The sequence below is a fragment of the Hemiscyllium ocellatum genome, chromosome 19 (assembly GCF_020745735.1).
Source record: "Hemiscyllium ocellatum isolate sHemOce1 chromosome 19, sHemOce1.pat.X.cur, whole genome shotgun sequence".
In the NCBI taxonomy this organism is placed as follows: domain Eukaryota; kingdom Metazoa; phylum Chordata; class Chondrichthyes; order Orectolobiformes; family Hemiscylliidae; genus Hemiscyllium; species Hemiscyllium ocellatum.
In genome coordinates, this window is record NC_083419.1 from 46,535,409 (window position 1) to 46,555,545 (window position 20,137).

Consider the following 20,137-nt stretch of genomic DNA (forward strand, 5'->3'; position numbering starts at 1 on the left):
TTGATTGATGTCAGGATAAATGGTCTGTAGTTCTCCAATTTCTCTCTCCCTCTTTTCTTTAAACAGTGGGATTATATTTGCAACCTTTCAATTAGTGTTGCAGAATTAATAGAATGATGAATGATGATCACCGATGTGTCCACCATTTCTGTAGTCATTCCTTGCAACACTCTGGAGTGAAGGTTATCAGGTCACAGGGATTTGTTAACATTAAGTCCCATTAATTTCTCCAATACTTTTTGGGCAGCGCAGTGGCTCAGTGGTTAGCACAGCTGCCTTTCAGTGTCAGGGATCCTGGTTCAATTCCAACCTTGGGCAACTGTTTGTATGGAGTTTGCACATTCTCCCAGTGACTGCATGCGTTTCTTCTGGGTTCCTCGCACAATCCAAAGATGTGCAGGTTAGGTGAACTGGCCATGCTAAATTGCCCATAGTGTTTAGGGATGTGTAGGTTAGGTGCATTAGTAATGAGTCAATATCAGATAATAGGGTAAGGGAATGTGTCTGGGTGGGTTACTCTTTGGAGGATCAGTGTGGACTTGTTGGGCCGTAGCGCCTGTTTCCATACTGTAGGAATTCAATCGATTCTACACTTTTTTTTACTAATACTAACTTTTTTCAGTTACACACTTTCACTAGATCCATAGGTCTTATTTATTTCAAGGAGAACTTCTTCTGTCTTCCACTATGAAGCCAGACATAAAGTACTTATTTAGTTTCTGTGCAACTTATCTATTTGTACTCTAAATTCTCCTGTCTCTCTCTCTGTCTGCAGTGGACTTATATTTGCTTACCTTTCCCTTTTTTTTACATTGTATAGAAGTTTTCAACTAATTTTTGTTTCTCGTGAATTTACATTTTTATTCTATTCTCTTTCTTCATCAATGCCTTGATTCTCCTTTGCTAAATTCTAAAATTCTCCCATTTGTCAGGTTCACAGCTTTTCCTGGCAACATTATAACTTTGCTTCTTTGATCTAATACTATCCCTAAATTCTCTTGTTAATTACAACTCTTTCATTTTTCTTAACCGATATCATCAGTCTCTCTCTGGATCAAAATCCTGGCAATCTCTCCTCAATAGCAGTGTGGGATTACCTACACAAAATGGGTGACAGCAGTTCAAGAAGCCAACTCATCACCACCTTCTCCAGGGAAACTCGGGATGGGCAATGTGAGGCAGCCCAGGAGTAATGTCCACATTCCATGGATGAATAAAAACAAAATTTTTTAGATTTAAGAATCCAGTTTCAAATTAAATTCCATCTTTTCCAAAATTAATAAAAATTCTAAGATTATAATTCCCTAATGGCTCTTTTGTAACAAGGTTATTAATTAGCCTTATTCATTGCATAAAACCAGATCTAAAGTAGCATGTGGTCTCTTTGATTCCTCATCATATTGCTGCAGAAAATTATCTCAAACACATTACAGGAATTTTTCCTCTGCTGCTTTGGTGCTCATTCAATTTACCCAATCTATTTGTAGATTGAAGTAAACCATGATCACTGCATTTCCTTGCTACTTGTACCTCTAATTTCCTAATTTATAGCATGTGCTACATTAACACCATTATTTTGTGGCCTATACATTACTCCACCACCAATGATTGTTGCTGTTTTTTTAGCCGCACCTAACATCTTTGGACTGAGGAAAGAAAACCCACACAGATGGGGGGGAACGTGCAAATTCCACACTGACATTCACCCAAGGCTGGAATTAAACCTGCTGACGATCTATCGCAATCTCAACCTGAGGTCCCCAGCATCTCAGATGGCAGTCTTCAGCCAATTCAATTTATTCCATGTGGTAACTAAAAATAGCTGAAAACATTGGATCCTGCAAAAGCAATGGGCCCTGATTACATCTTGGAAATACTATTGAATACTTAAGCTCTAGAACTGGTCACATCTCGAGCCAATTGGAAAATTGTCCAGATATGCTCTATGCATGAAAATAAAGGGCAAATTCAACATGGCCAATGGTTGCCTTACTTAATAAGCATGCTATCTAATACTTCCAACTTTCATTTCCCACTCCACTGACGTACAATGGCACCAGAGTGCACACCATCTACAAGAGGCATTATAACAGCTTCCCAGGCCCTCTTCAACAATGGTTTCCACACCTGCAAACTCTATACTTAGAAGAGCAAGGGTAGAAGATGCAGTTCTCTTAAAAGACACACACCATCCTGACTTGGAAATATATCGCTGCTCCTTCAATGTCGCTGTGTGAGAATTCTTTTCCTAGCAGCATAGTAAACGTACCTACAACAACTGCAGTAGTTCAAGAAGGCAACTCACCATCATCTTCTCTAGAGCAATTAGGGTTGGGCAATATCAGCTTGCCTCATGTTAGAACTTTTGCTGATTTTTCTTTATGCTTATCATTTTCAGTTATGGAGTTGTGAGCTGCGAACTGAGAGCAGTGAGCTAAAGTTGACTTTTGGACTGTTAACAGAAGCTTACTATATATAAAAAGCAAGCAAACTGTTTTTTTTTGGCTAGTCCTACAGATTATTTACAGATTGATTCTTGTTCAAAGAATGCTGTAGTGTTTCAACTCCAGAGAGGCATTAGTTTGAAACAGATGGAAGGTATTTGGATCTTAACTGGGCCTAACAAAGAAAATGTTTGAAAAAAAGACAAAGATAAACTAAAGTTTGCACTGGTTTTGAACTGTGTGCTTTTGTCAGAAAGATTGTGGCTGCCAAAGGTTTGATTGCTCCCTGATGTTATGGACTAGGCCAGACCCCGTCAAAACATTTCAAAAAAGTAGTCCTAACTTTGCTAGCTGTTTGACGCAGATGTAAAGAGGATATTCCAGGAGTGATGCTTCTGGCCCAACTATTTGGTTTTAAACAAAACAGAATTTATTCGAACAATTACCAAATGAAACACAAACAAAAGAGAACAGAACACGGAATAACTTCACCTGTTCAAAGACCCAACAGATTATCCCAACTTAATGATGCTATTCCAAATACTTGCAAGAATCTCCATAAACACCCCTTTGTAAGAAAAGGAAAAGTTCAACATAGGTTCTTATAGGAGAGATGTCAGACAGAGGGAGGATCATCATGGACCAGCTTCTTTGGGTCTAGCAGCTTCACAACAGACTGCTTGCAAAACCAAACCAAAGCAAAGAAAAGCTGAGCAGGGAGAAATGGGCACTCACCTTTCATTGGACAAGTGTTTTTTTAAACCTGAAAGCCTTTTGCCTGAGGCAGTATCTGTTAGCTATCATCAAATTGGCACTAAAACCCTTCAAACCTAAACCTTTGAGTCTGTGTATACAAACCCTCTGAAATAAAACCAAGAACACATCAGTGTTAAAGGAGCAGCATCATCACACCTGGTTATCCTTTCATTATCAACTTACTGAAAGCTTGATGGATAGAATCTCAGTTATAACAGTTAAATGTGTACTCCTTGCAGCCTACTGGAAGCAAGTAAACAAGTTGTAAGCTAAATATTGAGGCAGTATTTTTAAAAAAATAATTTCATAGAGAGAACAGACAAGTGAAAATAATTATTTTTCAGTATAAAATCTTAAAAATATTATGTGAGCAACACCAGAATTATCAAAATGATATAATTTATTATGGTTATTGGTCCATTCAAATGTTATATATTAATGAGACATTTACATCAGGCACGTTTTCCAAATTTATTCTTATATGAACAGATTCTGTTTACTGTAGTCTATTGTATTACACAATTCTAAGTGAATTGTGCTAATGTGTGCTCTCATGTATCAAAATGCACATGCTTACCAAAGATTAATTGTCATGCTTAAAACCTGACTCTCGCCATACTATGTCACACATTATTATCATCTGCTCTTACAGGATTTCAGACAAATTTTGATGTTTTTGGTGGGTTAACGCACCTATATTAAGTGATGAAAACTTTATGTTGAAACATTGCTCCAAACCTAAGGAGATTAACATGCTATTCCTTAGCAAAACTGTGCTGCTGAAAATGCATAGAACTGATGCACACTGACCTGCTGTTTGAGTTGCTGCACTAATCTATCTTTTTCCCTCTTTAGTGATGCTACTTCCTCCTGTGTCTTCTTCTTCTTGGATGAAGAGAGTTCCAGAAGAGCAATGTTAGCATCTTTTTCACTGATAGCTGCTAGCAGTGCTTCTTGCCTGAAAGGTAACCAGAAACAAAATAAATAATCAAACACCACATACCCCTTTAGGTATTAACGCTAACTTTTCAAAATAAATGACAGTGGTCAATAATTATAAACATTTCTTTTTTTCTAAGCATAGATTGAAGTTCAAACTGATACTAAGGATATGCAAATGTCAAGTCCACAGCAAAAACTCTCTTCAATACTATTTTTAAAAATAGAGATATCATTGCAACAAAGTTTACATTTAATGATGAACTCAGAATTCTAGCCACATTCTATTTGTAAACCTTTGATGAACATTAATGCAATGAAAGAAATATCACAAAAAACTTTTCCTGGCATTACATCTTTAATGTACTGCCTCTGTACATCGTGTTCTTACAATAAAATGATGCACAGGCATAAAGACATTGAAGCCTCTATACATACTGCAAAATACTTTGACCAAAAAGAAAACAGTCAACTCTCATGTTCACCTACCCCCAACCACCTCCATCTTGATTTGTGTCAAATGGATTGTTTGTTCACTTTTTCTGATTTCTGGGTTGCAAATCAATTTGCTGTGTGTGAAACTTTGAAGAATTGATGGGCTGATTTTCTTCAATAACTCAGCATAATATGCTGCAATACTGAGTAATATTAGCAGTATTAACTACACCTCAAGAACTAAGAAAATAAGGAAAACAAACTCAGGCTGTTTAAATGAACTTACATGCTACATGTTGCTAAATCAGGAAGCACATAGGAGCAGCATGGAAAAAGACATTCTTGCAACAGAAGACTCTGCTATCTCAGGCTACCACATCAAAGTAATAAGCAATTCAGGGACAGCGACTTGTGACCTTCAACTGAGACGTTAGTGAGGTCAACACAACCATTATGATACTAATGTACAAAACAGTGGTCAAACCTCATATGAGCTTCACATTTATCTACATCTCAATAGTATATATCTACTTATCCATATAATACAAATAAAACACTTGCATACTTTCCTGTCTGACACCCTGCACTTTCTGTATCACCTTTAATACTGATAAAATCATAGGCAAATATTCAATCGACATTTGTAGCTCATTGGTTCATTTTATATTCATGTACTCGTGTAAAAGTCGAACTTTTTAGACTATTTTTAAGGTTAAATTTAACTACTTTTGAGGGACTGAAATTCATACTACAGTTCAAAATACTGTATCACTAACAAAAGCCCAATTGATCTCTAAACCAATAAAGAAGAAAAAACGCGAAGAACTGTGGTAATTACCAATAGTAGCATTTTATTCATACATACAAAACTGAAGTAGAAATATAATAGGGCTTTAAATTACAATTACATGGTACAGCTTAAATTAAATATGTCAAATACAAAAGTTCATTAAAATCCTGCAAAATCACGCTGTTCAACATCTTCAGCCCAAAGAGTTGAATTACTTCATAACTTGGAAGCATTTTTACACAAAATGGTGAGGAAATTTCAAAACCTCAACTAGGTATATGACTGTATGGCACAAGTGCTACAGGGGAACTGAGCTGCACACAAATTGAGGTTGTCACCTGACTAACATCATGCATCTTAAACTTTCACACTAGATTGGAGTGAACTGTGCGTCAAAACACATAATAGTATTAAAAAAACTCATTTCCTCATTGTAACATTTATATACAGGACTACATCTTGACTCACAAATGTTGATCTGTTATTTGTGAAGAACTAGGGTCAACTTACATGAGATAGATGGAAAATTCCACATTTTTTGGCCAAAAATAGGGGGTAGACATTTATATGAGAAAAACTTTTACTCGATTATATACTGTATTACATTTAACAAGTTTAACAAATTTAACGTTGCAATCAACAAGTGACTAAGAAAATCAAAAGGTTGCAAATCAAAAATGGGTCCCTGGTATCACCTAGATAACAAACAAGCAAGAGGAATTAATCAAGTTATTTAAAGTACTTTGAAACTCCTTTTGGTTACCACCTTGAACCCAATTAAAAAAATTGCGATTTTGGAAATAAGCTTTAAGGTATAGTCATTACAAAATATACAAGAAGCAATTAAACATAGGCATGCGTTCTATGTTTAAAATGTGCATTACAATAAATTATATTGGAAACTGGAAGTTCTCTGTAAAACCAAGTGCTTGAGTTAATTAGCTTTTCAGAATTATCAATGGCAGCTGAAGCACTCAACAACTACAGTTCCCAGCACTCATCTGTGACAACAACTCCCAAGATGTACAATCTGTGTATGCACTATGGAGCATTCTTCTGCATCAATGTATCATTCTGCAGTTAGTCTGGGCATGACCAGAAGATTCTTACTTCCTCAGGTACAAGACTAATTAATCTGGCAATAATTTTGATGTGAGTTTTGACAATGACGTTTTTTGGTAGGCAATGAGAAGGATCTAGAAATAGGCAGGCACCAAAAAAGGTCGAGAAAGAAAAAGAAAAAAAAACATGGATCAGAATAGGGTGGGTATATGAGGAAAAAGGGATGAACTCAGATTTCTCCAGTTTCCTCATTTCCCCTCCCCCCACCTTGTCTCAGTCGATTCCCTCGAACTCAGCACCGCCTTCCTAACCTGCAATCTTCTTCCTGACCTCTCCGCCCCCACCCCACTCCGACCTATCACCCTCACCTTGACCTCCTTCCACCTATCACATCTCCATTGCCCCTCCCCCAAGTCCCTCCTCCCTACCTTTTATCTTAGCCTGCTGGACACACTTTCCTCATTCCTGATGAAGGGCTCTGGCCCGAAACGTTGAATTTCCTGTTCCTTGGATGCTGCCTGACTTGCTGTGCTTTAACCAGCAGCACATTTTCGGCTCTGATCTCCAGCATCTGCAGACCTCACTTTTTACTAGAATTCTACCAGTGAACCACAAGCACTATTTCATCATTGTTCTAGTGACAGAAGAGGATCAAGAAATTTAAGCCCTAAGCAACCTTTCAAGTCGAGATTTACATGTACAATCTAGTAGATATGCACATCAGAGCAGTCCATATTTGATATAACAATTACTACAATGAAATGTGGTAGCACCTCAAATTGTGAATGATTCTTGCTCTTGAGAAGAACTTGCATGTGCAGTCTGTTAACATTGGGACACTGTTGTGCTGGAACTATGACATAATTCTGGATAAGAGATTCGTCCATTCCGAACACCTGCCTTAGAGTTATCGGTTGGGTAGAGATGCTCTCACTGCACAGAGACCATTCTCTCCAGGACACCCTGGTGCACTCTTCTTTCATTTCCAACACAATCCCCCATCACTCCCCCACCCCTCCACAGTACTTTCCCCTGCAACCAGTGAAGGTGTAACACCTGCCCATTTAACTCTTCCCTCCTCAGTATCCAAGGGCCCAAACATAGCTTCCAGGCAAAGCAGCACTTTACCTGCACTTCTCACAATATGGTCTCCTCCACATTGGGGAAAGGAAGCATAGACATGGTGACTGCTTTGTGGAACTTTTACATTCTGCCTAGAAAAAAGACCCTGCCCTTCCAGTTTCCAGCTATTTTGACACAACAATCTGTTGCCAAGCCAACATCTGTGTCTCAGGCTTGCTTCAGTGCTCCAGTGTAGCTCAGTGCAAGCTGGAAGAACAACACCTCATTTTTTTGCTCGAGGACCCTGCAGCCCCCGGACTCAATAGCGAGTTCAATAATTTTAGGGCCTGAACTTCCCGTTGTCCTAGTCCTCGATCCCATACGAGGCCTTGTTAACACATAGTCTGCAATTACACACTACCTACTGTTAGCCATCAACAGTCTCCATTAACAGCTATTCACCGTCCAAGCCAGATCGTTATCGAATCCCTGGACTGTCCAACTATTCTTTTTTCTCTTTGGGCTCTATCCCTACCTATTGTTTATTTCTGCCCATCTTCCTTCATTTAAATTGACATTTTTCTAGCTACTACCAGACCTGAAATGTTAACTTTGAATTCTCTTCACAGATGTTGCCAGACCTGCTGAACCTTTCCAGCAACTTCTGTTTTCATTTCAGAATTACAGCATCTGCAGTTCTTTCAGTTTTTACATACTACCATTTGTCAGGAAGATGCAATTATCTCAGTTAATTTCTAGTTATTGAAAAAAATTGTGTTAGAATGAAATCTATTTGCCTTTCCAAATCACTGACCAAAAGGGCTTTGTAACATTGTATTTCCTGATTAAGCTCTGTCTGGCAGGAATTCAAACACCACTGAGCATGCCTATGGCATCAGAGAAACCAGACAGTGTGGAAACAGGCCTTCTGCCCAACAAGTCCACACTGACCCTCTGAAGAGTATCGCACCCAAACCCATTCCCCTATATATTACTCCATAATTCCTTTGGCCAGTGCACCTAACCTAAACATCCTTGAACACTATGGGCAATTTAGCTTGGCCAATTCACCTAATCTGCACATTTTTGGACTGTGGGAGGAAACCTGAGCACCTGGAGGAAATCCACGCAGACACAGGAAGAACATGCAATCTCCACACAGACAGTTGCCCAAGGCTGGAATTGAACCTGGGTCCCTGGCGTTATGAGGCAGCAGTGCTAATCACTGAGCCACCGAGTCATTCAGTGACCTGTCTACAAGTACCAGACAGTTGGATGAGATGATGACATGAACATTCCACATTTTTTTTTCTCTTCAAAGAATAAATCCATTGGCCAAAGTGTTTCTTTTACCCAGAAAGCCAACTTCTGTAGAGAAATCCATTCTTTTCGTTCACCTGATGCACGTAGGAGTGTGTGTGTGTGTATAATGTTTAGGTTAATTTAGAGGGAGAAGCATTTATGTTACAAACGGTATAAGTTAGCCAGTTTGGAGTTCCACTGAACACGTTCTGTTTTTTAATTAACCAATAATTTCAAATTTATTTTTAAAAAAAAAACTAGTTGATAGATCTTTTTACTTAAATCCTGACAGATAAGGTGCACATGAATTGTGAGATCTGAGATGTGATTTCTGAAATATATTGGACCTGTTTCCACTTGTTTGTATGCATAATGCTCAGTCTTCTGTGGCACTGCACTTGGCAAAACAACAATCAAGCCCATCTGGGAAATTAGTTGGCCATCTCAGTAACTGAGATTTTAATAGACAATGTATTGTGACCCGTGGAGTAATGGTACTACTCCAGCAGCAATCACATATCTGTATAGATGTGTACACAGGATTGAGAATATATTAAAAAAGCAGAACATATGATGGAAAAATGGGTTCCCTGGTCAAAAGAATCTTCTGGCTATGCTTAATTTTAGTTTCCGATGTACAATGCAACACAGGACTGTATAGCGTACTCAAACACAATGTAGACAGATCCAATACATTTAATATATCACATCAGATCTCACAATGTAGGTGCATCTCAGAAAGGCCGTAACTAAATGGCTAAATGTGGGCGGCACAGTGGTTAGCACTGCTGCCTCACAGCGCCAGAGACTCAGGTTCAATTCCCTCCTCAGGCGACTGACTGTGTGGAGTTTGCACAATCTCCCTGTGTCTGCATGGGTTTCCTCCGGGTGCTCTGGTTTTTTCTCACAGTCCAGAGACGTGCAGGTCAGGTGAATTGGCAATGCTAAATTGCCCGTAGTGTAAGGTGAAGGGGTAAGCATAGGGGTATGGGTGGGTTGCGCTTTGGCGGGTCGATGTGGACTTGTTGGGCCGGGCCTGTTTCCACACTGTAAGTAATCTAATCTAAATATTCTTGGGGAAGAAAATGCATGAACAAAGGAAAAAGACACTTAGTAATCTTGGGTACACCTATACAAAATAGTCATATCGTGTGGTCTTAAAGGGTGAAGCAATATTAAACATAAATCTAATTTAGTAGAATGACACATATAATTCATAAAGCAATTAATCCTCTTAGGTGAACGTGAGCAATATTACCTAAGTTCTATTCATAAGATTTTAATACTTTTAAAGACGTTATCCAAATTAGGTTTGATACACAGTAAAAGTACTTATAATTCTACTAGTGGTTGTTACAGCATTCTTGATGTGCTGGTTTTGTTAATTTAACTTTGTTCCCTTTTCGTTAATCTATAGGAGTTATTTGAGCAAATATTGTCAAATAGTTTGACTACAGGAGTTTCATTTGTGCATTATGCCTGAGAATAACCTGCAGCCACAGGCAAATGCATTGACAACAGATGTTCCACAAATTTGCCCTGCACAGGAAAACTGTGCTGGGAAACCAACAAGGAATGCCATTACCCTGATGCACTCTCAGGCAAATGAAAGTTAACTGACGATCTAAACTTTGCACAGAAGGGACTTCCTGCGTTTTAAGCGCTGATATTAACTCAGAGAACGTTCCACAGGCAGAAGCGGTGTATGAGACTTTGCTTCTGGCATTCTGTGAACAGTTTTTTGATTGATGAAGAATATTTTAGTGCAGCTGCAGCAGCTCTAATGTAATTGGTATAAATATGGATGTCTGGCTGAAATGCCAAAATCCCTGCACTGGTCTCGATATGTTGCTAAAGAGTCTAGTCCAGTAACTCAATAGCATTGATCTGCATTAATGTAGTACCTTTATCCTAGGCGGTTCAGAAAGATTTAAGTATTCAAATGAAAATTCTAATTAAGTTATTAAAAGACATAAAAGTTATTTCAATAAATTAATGGAAAAATATTAATTTCTAATTTGTTTTACTGATGACTAAAATCTTGTTTTGAACATTCCTGGCTGAAATTTACACATGGATCAGATTTATCTGGATTCTCTGGCATCAAGCAGTACAGCAGATTATCAATACAGCCCATCAAATATATTAGGCCACATTTTTGCTCTCCAGATGGAGAATGCAAATTGTGTTATTACTTGGCTTGTTACACTTCCCTTTGGAGACAGGGACCCAATAGATTGGATTTTCCAGGCCACTGGGTGCTGGGGTTGAGTCAAGCCCACTGCCTCAGAAGCAAATGACAGGTGGGCACAGGGGCCAGTGAGTTCCAAGGCACGCTATTTAAAACCTCTGCATCAGATATCTGGAATATTCCCCCAGTTTGTTTGATTAGATATTAGACATTCTAGCCACTGCTCCTCACCCTCCATAAAACTCCAACAACTTCCCAAGCACTATTCATCCCAACTCACGAACTCTGCCTGCGTGGTTCTTTGTAGCTCCAAAGCCAACCTCATGCAAATCCAAATTACCATGATCCCTTATAGCCCCAGATCAACTTAAAACAAACTCAAGTCCCACCCCACCTAATATCCTTTAACCTTAAATTCCAACTCATCCATTAATCAACATGGGTGGTTCCAGAGAATCAAGATTATTCTGCATAAACAATTTTAAATGAATATATGTCTCCCTCTAGGATTTGCACTGAGACAACAAACATGTTGGAAGCAAAATCTAACCAAAATTCTTCCTGAGATCCAAGTTGGTTCATTACCAACCCCTCGTGGTAGAATGTTTACATAATATTTACCCACTGGTGTACTTAGGTAGGACTTTCCTATCATGAATACTTATAAAGGCAATTCCCATTGTAAATGTTTAATTTTTAAAAATGGACATTTGTGTGATACCTTTCTTATCCTCAACACATGGCAAATCACTTCAAACTCAACAAATCTAAATTGTGTTCCTGGTGTAAGGAAAGCTTAAGGTAAGCAATGTATTTCATATAAAAAGTATTTTAAATTTATGCATACATTAGCAATGGAATCCAAAGAGTTCCACTTTCAAGTAGTTTCATTTAAGTTTGCCTCAGCCACCTTTGCCTTTTACTTAAAATCTGAAACATGAATAGGTCTATGCTGGTGTAATTATACAAAACAGGTATTTTATTTATTTGTTACCAATGAGACTTAATATGAGAGGTTCAAGTAATTAAGTTAGATAAAAAAATACAAGAATCTGAATTTTAGTTCTGGGGTCAGGAATATGACATTGTTTAAACCTCCAGGTCCCAAAGCTAGGTTGGAGTAACCAATGTGATTTTCAATGAGCTGGAAAATTAGTGGCCAGTGAGTATGCTCTTCAGATGGGGTCTCCAAAGACTCGAAGGCCATTTGAGGTGCCACCTGAAGAATTTTGAAGTAGTGGAATTGAAACTAGCCACAGATGCCAGACTCATAATTGCTGGGGGAGTCAAAACTGATTGATGGAATGCTTAGCTCTAGTCTGTTGCTGCTAAGAGATCTCTTCTGTACCTGGGCCAGGTTTCTGCTTCAGCAGGGCCCCACATGTACAGATTGATCTTTACAGGTCCTTACTGATACTAAATTAGTTACACCAGTGCTTGTGCATAGCTAGTCATTACTCCCAGCCCCATTACTATCATGGTTGAGAGTCACATGTTAGCATGTCAGCTAGTACCTTGAAATTGCATGCCCATTTGATTTCAGTGTGACCTTTGCAGCCATTTAGAAATTCAGCCTCACATTTCTATTGCAGAGATCCAAGTTGGAAACTTTTGCGAAGGATGCTGATGCACATATGTCTCATCTGCGTTTTTAAGGGTCTGAAGGTAAAGGTGACAAAGGAACATCAAATTACGACTTTTGTTGCAACTCCCATGGAATCATCTCCTTTAAAGCAAATTACTTTGATGTGAGGATTCAAATCAACTGAGGAGAGGTAAAAGGTAATAGTAGGGTATTCAGACCTGGGTTGGCCAAGGGAATAGCCCAGAAAATTAGACTGCTATAAGTAAATTAGCTTTCTTATGACAGTCAGAAGTAGAGATGTTTACTGAGAAAATTTGAGAGCTGGGCCTGGGAACTTGAAGCCCTATTCTCCAGATTATGGAATGATAAAAATTGGAAACGAATTAAGAGGCCAGATTTAGTGAATTGCAGATAACTTAGGATTGTAGGGGTGGGAAAGTCCAGAGAGAGATAATGGAATAGAATCTTAAAGTGATTTGAAAATAAGGGATAATAATTGAAAAACTGAAGCATTACTGAATTGGGAGCCAATGTAGCTTAGCAACATAGGGTGATGAGTGAACTGAGTGGTGGTCAGTTAGAATACATGTGCACAGTTTTGGAGGAAGATGGTGTGGTCAATCACAACAAAGGCTGAAGGCAGGTCAAGAAAAATGAAAATGAATGGTTTACCAAAGCCACAGTCACATAGAATGCCATTTGCGACTTTGATAAATGCTGTTTCAATGCTTTTGCAGAGGCAGGAATCTGATAGCAACAACTTAGTAGCATTAGAAACGGGCACACAAAAGTCAAGGCTGTTACAGATGAAGGAGAACTGGATGGGTCTGTAGAACTCTGTCCTCGACTCGGTATGGCTATTTGTGCCACGAGTTACTTTGGTATTCAACAATAACCAACGTTCCTTTCCAGTCAGGTTTCGTGATTTATTCCAAACCTGTTACAAAATCTTTCATCTGAGTGTATTCACGCCAATTTTCTTTAATTATAAATTCCCATAGTCATATTCACAGTCATAAAGGTACAGAAATGTGAAACTACAGTTTGATGGGAGATGAGAAAAAGTCTTTAGAACAGAGAAAGTGAAGAGCAGATTTATTTTTTAAAAAAACTATTCAAGATTATGCAGGGTATTAATTAAGACAAATAAGTATTTCTCCTTGCAGAAGGCCACGGTTAAAAAGTAATTGTCAACAGAAACAGAAGACAGTAAATTTGTATACCCAGTAAAAATCTGACCACCAATTCTGTTGGTGGACACGGCATTCAAATTCAAACTACGCAGGCTGCTTCTTGCATCTCAGACCTTAGACAATGTCTTTAAGACCTTAGACATTGTATTTGTCTTCAATGCTTTTCCCTTAGTTTCTGTAACACTATATTGTTAATCATAGTGAAGCTATATTTGTACTGACAAAGAAAAAGCAAAATATTGCAGAAACTGTAAATCGGAAATAAAAAATCAGAAAGAAGTGAAAGAAATTAGTAAATCAGGCAACAGGTAAATCAGGAAGAAGAATGACACTGGACTTTGATGCCATTGTGAAAAGCAGCTTCGAACTGATTTGATCACATTAAGACTTGGACATGTGTAAGCTAGGGTTTAGTTAATGTACATAATATGTCGTTGCAGTTATATAATTATAATAGTAAAGGTTTAATCTGTATTTTTAGCAAGATATATCCTTTTTATGATTTATGTTCCTTGAGTGATTATGGCTGTATGTCTTATATAATTTTCATGTGCAGATGTGGCCATTCAACTGAAAGGTTTGTCCATACCTCTTTAAGAGCATCTCCCAAACCCATAACTTGCACCATCCAAGATGATAAGGGAATATCTGAAAGCCACATCATTCTGACTTGGAATCAATATGCTGGATCTGTCTACCTTAACAGCATTGCAGAAATATGGACATAAGACAAAGGCTTACTAAATTCTTCTCAAGGGTAATTATCAATGAGCAATAAATGCTGGCAGTTGGCAAAACTCACATCCCACGAATAAAAGAAAACAAAAACATAATCAAGGTGTTTAGAGAAGAATGGTCTTGAAGATTCTTCTGTAAAGTTGGACTAGAATTCTATCAGAGCCGAAAATGTGCTGCTGGTTAAAGCACAGCAGGTCAGGCAGCATCCAAGGAACAGGAAAATTCGATGTTTCGGGCCAGAGCCCTTCATCAGGAATGAGGAAAGTGTGTCCAGCAGGCTAAGATAAAAGGTAGGGAGGAGGGACTTGGGGGAGGGGCGATGGAGATGTGATAGGTGGAAGGAGGTCAAGGTGAGGGTGATAGGTCGGAGTGGGGTGGGGGCGGAGAGGTCAGGAAGAAAATTGCAGGTTAGGAGGGCGGTGCCGAGTTCGAGGGAATCGACTGAGACAAGGTGGGGGGAGGGGAAATGAGGAAAAAGGGATGAACTCAGATTTCTCCAGTTTCCTCATTTCCCCTCCCCCCACCTTGTCTCAGTCGATTCCCTCGAACTCAGCACCGCCTTCCTAACCTGCAATCTTCTTCCTGACCTCTCCGCCCCCACCCCACTCCGACCTATCACCCTCACCTTGACCTCCTTCCACCTATCACATCTCCATTGCCCCTCCCCCAAGTCCCTCCTCCCTACCTTTTATCTTAGCCTGCTGGACACACTTTCCTCATTCCTGAAGAAGGGCTCTGGCCCGAAACGTTGAATTTCCTGTTCCTTGAATGCTGCCTGACCTGCTGTGCTTTAACCAGCAGCACATTTTCGGCTCTGATCTCCAGCATCTGCAGACCTCACTTTTTACTAGAATTCTACCAGTGAACCACAAGCACTATTTCATCATTGTTCTAGTGACAGAAGAGGATCAAGAAATTTAAGCCCTAAGCAACCTTTCAAGTTGAGATTTACATGTACAATCTAGTAGATATGCACATCAGAGCAGTCCATATTTGATATAACAATTACTACAATGAAATAAGGTGCATTTCACAATATCAAATAAACTTCAACACTGTACATTAATATTGAATTGAGATACAACAGCAGAGCAAGATTCCCCCCAAGTAAATCAGTGGTTGATTGTTGCCTTTTAGAATGAGGTAATTACAAAATGATTTTAATGCATTTGAAGACCTTGATTAATTAGTTTCAAATTGTCACACCAACGGAAGAATCGATTGAGATTGATTTACTGTCTTCAAGAATGCAGACGAAGGTGATGACAATGGCCATCAATGACAATTACATGTTCTGAAGCGATGTTAATAGGTGCCATTTATTGAAGATCCTGCAATTGCTCTTTACGTTTGAATCTTCTGGGAATACCATGAGGAAACGATAAATTTCAGACATATTTGAGACAAGTGCAAGAGACCCCAGGGGAAGTACCTGTCACGAACAGGTTGAATCTGTTGGAAACCGTAGAGGCAGACGTCACTGCCAGTCCAGGGTGGTTTGCTTCCAGTTCCTTGGGCTGGAGAGGATAGGAACAGGGAGATAATGGACTTGAATGTGTGGCTAGGGAACTGGTGCAAGAAGCAAGGATTTAAATTCTTGGATCACTAGGGTACATTTAGCGGTAAGGATAAATTATTCAAGAGGGACGGGCTGCATCTTAATAGGCAGGGAACCAGCATTATGGCTGGTAGGTTTGCCACTGCAACACAGCTGCATTTAAACTAAATAGTGGCGGGGGGGGGGACAAACAGGAAGTTTAAGAAGGAAGTTAAAGGGAAAGTTAGAACAAAAGAAGTCAAGAAAGACAACGGAATCAATGGAGCAGAAAACTCAAAAGAGGATCATGCCGTAAGGTCAAGTGAAATAGGGATTGATAGGAAGGGTGAGGGGAGTAACAAATTAAAATATTATATATGAATGCACGAAGCATTAGAAATAAGGTGGATGAGCTTGAGGCTCATTTGGAAATTGGCAGTTACGAAGTTGTGGGGATAACCGAGACGTGGCTTCAAGTGGACAAGGCCTGGGAAATGAATATTCAAGGCTACATGTGCTATCGTAAGGACAGACTGACTGGCAGAGGGGGTGGGGTGGCCCTATTGGGAAGGAATGATATTCAGTCCCTTGCGCGGGGGGACCTAGAATCAGAGGATGTAGAGTCAGTATGAATAGAGCTGAGAACTAAGGGTAGAAAGTCCCTAATGGGAGTTATCTACAGGCCCCTAAACAGTAGCCTGGATGTAGTGTGTAAGTTGAATAAGGAGCTGAAATTGGCCTGTCACAAAGATATTACTACAGTTGTTATGGGGGATTTCAACATGCAGGTAGACTGGGAGAATCAGGGTGATACTGGACCCCAAGAAAGGGAGTTTGTGGAGTGACTCCGAGATGGATTCTTGGAACAGCTTGAGCGGGAGCCTACCAGGGAGAAAGCAATTCTGGATCTGGTGTTGTGCAACGAACCGGACTTGATCGGGGACCTCGAAGTAAAGGAGCCATTAGGAGGTAGTGACCACAATACAATAAGCTTTAATCTGCAGTTTGAAAGGGAGACGGCAGAATCGGAAGTGACAATATTTTAGTTAAATAAGGGGAAATATGGAGCTATGATGGAGGAGCTGGCCAACGTTCAATGGTGCAATACTCTAGCAGGGATGGCAGTGGAACAAGGATGGCAGGTATTTCTGGGTATAATGCAGAAGATGCAGGATCAGTTCATTCCAAAACGGAAGAAAGATCCTAAGGGGAGGCAGGGGTGGCCATGGCTGACAACGGAAGTTAAGGACAAAAGGGAAAAAGTATAACATAGCAAAGATGAGTGGGAAATCGTAGGACTGGGAAGCTTTTAAAGAACAACAAAGGATAACTAAAAAGGAAAAAAGGAAATACGCACAGAAAAAAATAAGGTACGAAAGTAAACTGGCCAAAAATATAATGGAGGATAGTGAAGGCTTTTTTAGGTATGTGAAAAGAAAAAAAATGGTTAAGACTAAAATTGGGTGAATTTATTAAGGTGAACAAAGAAATGGCAGAAGAGTTGTATTGGTATTTTAGATCTGTCTTCACTGGGGAAAACATGAGCAATCTCCCAGATGTAATAGTGGCTGAAGAACCTGAACTGAAGGGAATTTATATTAGGTAGGAAATGGTGTTGGAGAGACTATTTGGTCTGAAGGCTGATAATTCCCTGGGACCAAATGGGCTGCATCCCAGGGTACTGAAGGAGGTGCTCTAGAAATCGTTGGAAAATGATCACAAATGCATCAATGTTCTATAGATTCAGGATCAGTTCCTACGGATTGGAGGGTGGCTAATGTTGTCCCACTTTTTAAGAAAGGAGGGAGAGAGAAAACAGAGAATTATATACCAGTAAGTCTGACCTCAGTGGTGGGAAAAATGCTGGAGTCAATTATAAAGGACAGAATTACGACACATCTGGATAGCAGTAACAGGATAGGTCAGAGTCAGCATGGATTTATGAAGGGGAAATCACGCTTGACTAATATTCTGGAATTTTTTGAGGATGTAACTCTGAAGATGGACAAGGGAGATCCAGTGGATGTAGTATACCTGGACTTTCAGAAAGCCTTTGATAAAGTCCCACATAGGAGGTTAGTGAGCAAAATTAGGGCACAGGGTAGTAGGGGCAAAATACTGACATGGATTGAAAATTGGTTGGCTGACAGGAAACAGTATAGTGATAAAAGACTCCCTTTCGGAATGGCAAGCGGTGACCAGTGGTGTGCCGCAGGGATCAGTGCTGGGACCGCAGCTTTTTACAGTGTACATTAATGATATCGCTGAAGGTATTAAAAGTAATATTAGCAAATTTGCTGATGACACAAAGCTGGGTGGCAGGGTGGAATGTGAGGAGAATGTTAGGAGAACACAGGGTGACCTGGACAGGCTAGGTAAGTGGACGGATGCATGGCAGATGCAGTTTAATGTGGATAAATGTGTGGTTATCCACTTTGGTGGCAAGAACAGGAAGGCAGATTACTACCTAAATAGAGTCAAGTTAGGTGAAGGGTCAGTACAATGAGATCTAGGTTCTTGTACATCAGTCAATGAAAGCAAGCATGCAGTGAAGAAAGCTAATAGCATGCTGGCCTTCATAACAAGAGGAATTGAGTATAGAAGCAAAGAGATCCTTCTACAGCTGTACAGGGCCCTGGTGAGACCACACCTGGAATATTGTGCACAGGTTTGGTCTCCAAATTTGAGGAAAGACATTCTGGCTATTGAGGGAGTGCAGCGTTGGTTCACGAGGTCAATTCCCAGAATGGCGGGAGTATCTTGGGCTGAAAGATTGGAGCGACTGAGTTTGTATATGCTTGAGTTTAGAAGGCTGACAGGGGATCTGATTGAGATGTATAAGATTATTAAAGGATTGGACACTCTGGAGGCAGGAAGCATGTTTCCGCTGATAGATGAGTCCCAGAGGACACAGTTTAAAAATAAGGGGTAGGCCACTTAGAACAGAGTTGAGGAGAAACTTTTTCACTCAGAGTGTGGTGAGTGTATGGAATGCTCTGCCCCAGAAGGCTGTGGAGGCCAAGTCTCTGGATATCTTCAAGAAAGAGTTGGATAGAGCTCTTCAGGATAGTGGAATCAAGGGTTATGGGGGGAAGGCAGGAACAGGATACTGATTGAGGTTGATCAGCCATGATCATAATGAATGGTGGTGCTAGCTCGAAGGGTAGAATGGCCTACTCCTGCACCTATTGTTTATTGTCTATTTCAAAAGCATAAAGAAGCAGCATTGATAGGTATGGTTATTAGGTTAGAAAATACAATAAGCTGTCACATAGTACCATTTTATTTCGGTCCAAAACTGTTTAATAATTCTTGTGAAGTGCTCGTGAAAAACTTATTTCACTGAGATAAAAATAAAGTCTCTGCCATATTCTGACACTCAGTGCTTGAACTAGTTTGGTCCTGACAATTTTAAAACAAATATTAAGATGATTTTTATTTGTTAAGGAAGATCTTCAATAACTGTCACCTTGTACAGAGTGAGGAATGAACATATACCAACAGTAAATTCATCCATGGCCTATAACTTCTCCAAAATTACAAAGAGGAGGAGTAGGTCATTCAGCCCCTTCAGCCAACTCTGCCAATTGATAAGATCATGGCTCATCTGATTTTCTGAATAAAATGTTCGATCCCCATTAGTCAAAATCCCTCTAACTCTGCATTAAAAATATTCAATGAACCTGTCTTCTTGCTCTCTGAAATACCACAGTCTTGCAACCCTTCAAGAGAAAGAAAATCACCTCACTTTCATTTTTAACACGAGACCTTTACTTTTAAACTGTGTCCCATAGTTCTAGTCTCTCCCACAAGTGCAACAGATGTTCATCACCTACCCTGTAAAGTCCCCTCATCTTATGTATTTAATCATGAATTCCAAACTCATCTAACCTTTCCTCATCAGCTCGCACCTATATTCCAGAAATCAGTCAAGTGAAAAGTCTCTGTACTGCTTCTAACAAAATTATATTATTTCTTAAATAAGGTGACCAAAACTGTACATAGTAGTCTGGATATAGTCTCAATGCTTTGAACAACCATTGCAAAACATTCCTACTTTTATATTCCATATTCTATTTCCCCTGCAGTATGTATCTATCAAA

General features: G+C 39.5%; 1 protein-coding gene across 5 annotated transcripts in view; it reads right to left on the reverse strand.

Annotated features, from left to right (window-relative positions):
* The window catches only part of erc1b (ELKS/RAB6-interacting/CAST family member 1b), an 850,092-nt gene that overhangs the window by 253,132 nt on the left and 576,823 nt on the right, over positions 1-20,137 (reverse strand). For all 5 annotated transcript variants that reach the window (XM_060839426.1, XM_060839431.1, XM_060839427.1 and 2 more), the window contains one exon: positions 4,011-4,158. In XM_060839426.1, coding sequence (XP_060695409.1) covers positions 4,011-4,158 — 148 coding nt within the window. The remainder of the gene's footprint in view (positions 1-4,010; positions 4,159-20,137) is intronic.